The 3,032-nt window shown below is 52.0% G+C and overlaps 1 protein-coding gene across 1 annotated transcript; it reads left to right on the top strand.

Moving 5' to 3' along the window:
- The first annotated feature begins 1,603 nt into the window (after window positions 1-1,603).
- On the top strand, window positions 1,604-2,557 carry LOC131898870 (olfactory receptor 287). The gene has a single exon (XM_059250132.1). It carries the CDS (start codon window positions 1,604-1,606, stop codon window positions 2,555-2,557), a length of 954 nt encoding a protein of 317 aa, XP_059106115.1.
- Window positions 2,558-3,032: the final 475 nt, after the last annotated feature.

Below are 3,032 nucleotides of genomic sequence, written 5' to 3'. Positions count from 1 at the left end.
ACCTATCATTGTGTTTTGGGTATAAGAAGAAGCGGGAGGCTAAATAGTGCAAATGTCACACCGAAGAGTGTTACCTTCCAGGTGGATCAGGGGTTGTCAGTTTCTTCCTCTTTTTGGCCCTTGCATTATGATTGGCAACTGTGAAAAACATTTTTCTAAATGAGAAGCTTGTCTGAGTCTGGGCTGAGAGAGGATGACAGTGTCATGGAGGTCAAGACTGACTCCCTGAGCAGGTCAGATGTCACTGGCATGATGGAGGTACCCATGGGCTTGCAGGGGTGATGGCCAGGGAGGCTACTGAGGATTCTCTTGAGTAAGTATCTGGAATAGACCTAAGGTGGTACAATGTGTTTTGGTTGCAGACTTGTGCTGATTATGGACAGCTATGTAGGGCTGCTGTGACTCTGGGGACAGGACTGCAGCCAAGGCACCCAAGGCACCCAAGGCACCTTCAGGTCTTCTGGGTGAGGAACTGTTGGCTTGTGGTCAGTAAGAGGGTAAGTACCAGCAAGTAGAGCATGGTGGTCCAGAAGGTGGGGCACAGGCCAGAGAGGCAGTTTAGGTGAATGCATGTGAGTGTGTATGTATGTGTAGTGTGCATTTGTGCATGGCTAGAAGAGGGAGAAATGGCAGGAAGATGCCTCTGGGCTCTGAGCCAGAAGATTAGCTGATGTCTATGTAGTCAGCCCAGGAGCAGCTGGCTCTGGGAAGGGGTTGGGGGAATGCTCTGATACCCTGGGTATTTTGGGTTGCAGGACCCATTAAACACCCTTTTTACCCACTAACACATCCATGCACACTGTACACCTCGGCCTTACCCATCAGCCTCTGGCTAGGAGAAGTGAGAGCGACAGCTCAAAAATTATTTATGTTATTCCTTTAAGTGTGTGTGTGTGTGTGTGTGTGTGTGTGTGTGTGTTCATGAGTCAGTTTTCTCCTTCCTCCATGTGAGGCCTGATGATTGAAGTCAGGCTTGGCAGCAGGTGCCTTTACCCATTGAGCCACTTCACAGGCTCAGAGTGACAGCTTTTTTAATGCAAATTTTAGAAAGCCTGGTTCATTCCTTTCTCAACAGACAGTTTAAGGTTAGAGCCTGAGACAAAGGGGAGCTAGAGGAGAAGGAGGAGGAAGACAAGGAGGTTTCCTATGGGCTCTCCTACTGAAGGTTTTGTTCTCTGTGTGGGGCATTTCCATGGTGAGGTGGGAATGCTCTACAGGGGCCTCATCTGTGTGTGGGATGACAATGCTGGAGATCAAGGCATTTATAACTTCACTTGTGGAAACTCAACAGTTCCTGTCTTTTTCTAGGTTCCTTGACTCTGGAATTAGGACCTCTCTCCCCCAGGTGACAGACACTGCAGGATAAGGACACAGTATCCCCTTCTCCCCTAGGCGACAGACACTGGCTAGAAGGCATGCACATCCGGCTGAGTGGCTCCCTGCCGCATGGACATGGTTCATGCTGCCTATCCAGTTACTCCTAAGGGGGACTGGGCTTACCTGGGTCCTGGGATTGTAGGACAAGGTGAGTAGACTCCTCAGAGAACAGAAAAGGGCCAGACCCTTCACTTCCTGAGCCCCCTTCTTGGAAGCTTGGTAGTCCATGTCCCCCAAATATTCAATGGCTTGGGGTGCTGGCCAGAACCTGTCCACATCTGGACCGTTCATCTTGCTGGGCTTCCCTGGGCCACGGAGCCTGCGCATTGGGCTTTTCCTACTTTTCCTGGTCATGTACCTGCTCACAGTAGCTGGAAACCTAGCCATCATCTCTCTGGTAGGGGCACACAGATGCCTGCAGACACCCATGTACTTCTTCCTCTGCAACCTCTCCTTCCTGGAGATCTGGTTCACCACAGCCTGTGTGCCCAAGACTCTGGCCACTTTTGTTCCCCTGGGTGGGGCCATCTCCTTGGCTGGCTGCGCCACACAGATGTACTTCGTCTTTTCTCTGGGCTGTACGGAGTACTTCTTGCTGGCGGTGATGGCTTATGACCGCTACCTGGCCATCTGCCTTCCACTGCGCTATGGTGGCATCATGACACCTGGGCTGGCAACACGTTTGGCCCTGGGATCCTGGCTGTGTGGCTTTTCTGCAATCACAGTGCCGGCTGTCCTCATTGCCCACCTCTCCTTCTGTGGCTCCCGTGTCATCAACCATTTCTTCTGTGACATTGCACCCTGGATCGTGCTGTCCTGCACTGACACACAGGTGGTGGAGCTGGTGTCCTTTGGTATTGCCTTCTGTGTCATTCTGGGCTCCTGTGGCATCACACTAGTCTCCTATGCCTACATCATCACTACCATCATCAAGATTCCCTCTGCTCAGGGCCGGCACCGTGCCTTCTCGACCTGCTCATCCCACCTCACAGTGGTGCTGATTTGGTATGGCTCCACCATATTCTTGCATGTGAGGACCTCGGTAGAGAGCTCCTTGGACCTCACCAAGGCTATCACAGTGCTCAACACCATCGTTACACCAGTGTTGAACCCTTTCATATATACCCTGAGGAACAAGGACGTGAAGGAGGCTCTGCGCAGGACAGTGCAGGGAAAGTGAGCCACTGCCCGCGTGCATTTCCCCTCGGAGGCTGCTCTGCAGGACTTGCATTGACTGTCCTGCAGGCCAGTGTCAGTGTTCGGTACCTTTCCCTCTACACGGCTTAGAACAACAACCGTCCCAGTTTCTACGCTCATGGCTTTGTCCAGGGATGTTTGCTGAGCTGCTCCTCCCCCACCCCTCCTCCCAGTTTCAGGAAGATTCTGGAAGGGAAAAAGAGGAACAGGGTTCTGGGTCCCTAGGCGATCCCTCTCAAGGAATATAGAAATTGGACACTGCACCAGTTCTGGCCAGACTCCCTACTAGGTCTGCCTCTTGGTCCACTAAAATCTTCACCAACTGACAGATGCCAGCAAGCCATATCTGGAGTCGCCAAGAAGGATACGCTAGGCTATCAGGAGTCCATGCTTGCAGAGATTAACCATGGTGGCAAAACCCCAAACCAACCCAAAACAAAAAAGCCCCCAAACCAAGC

Source organism: Peromyscus eremicus, chromosome 1 (genome assembly GCF_949786415.1).
Source record: "Peromyscus eremicus chromosome 1, PerEre_H2_v1, whole genome shotgun sequence".
Lineage (NCBI taxonomy): Eukaryota > Metazoa > Chordata > Mammalia > Rodentia > Cricetidae > Peromyscus > Peromyscus eremicus.
This window is presented reverse-complemented; position numbering and strand designations above follow the sequence as displayed.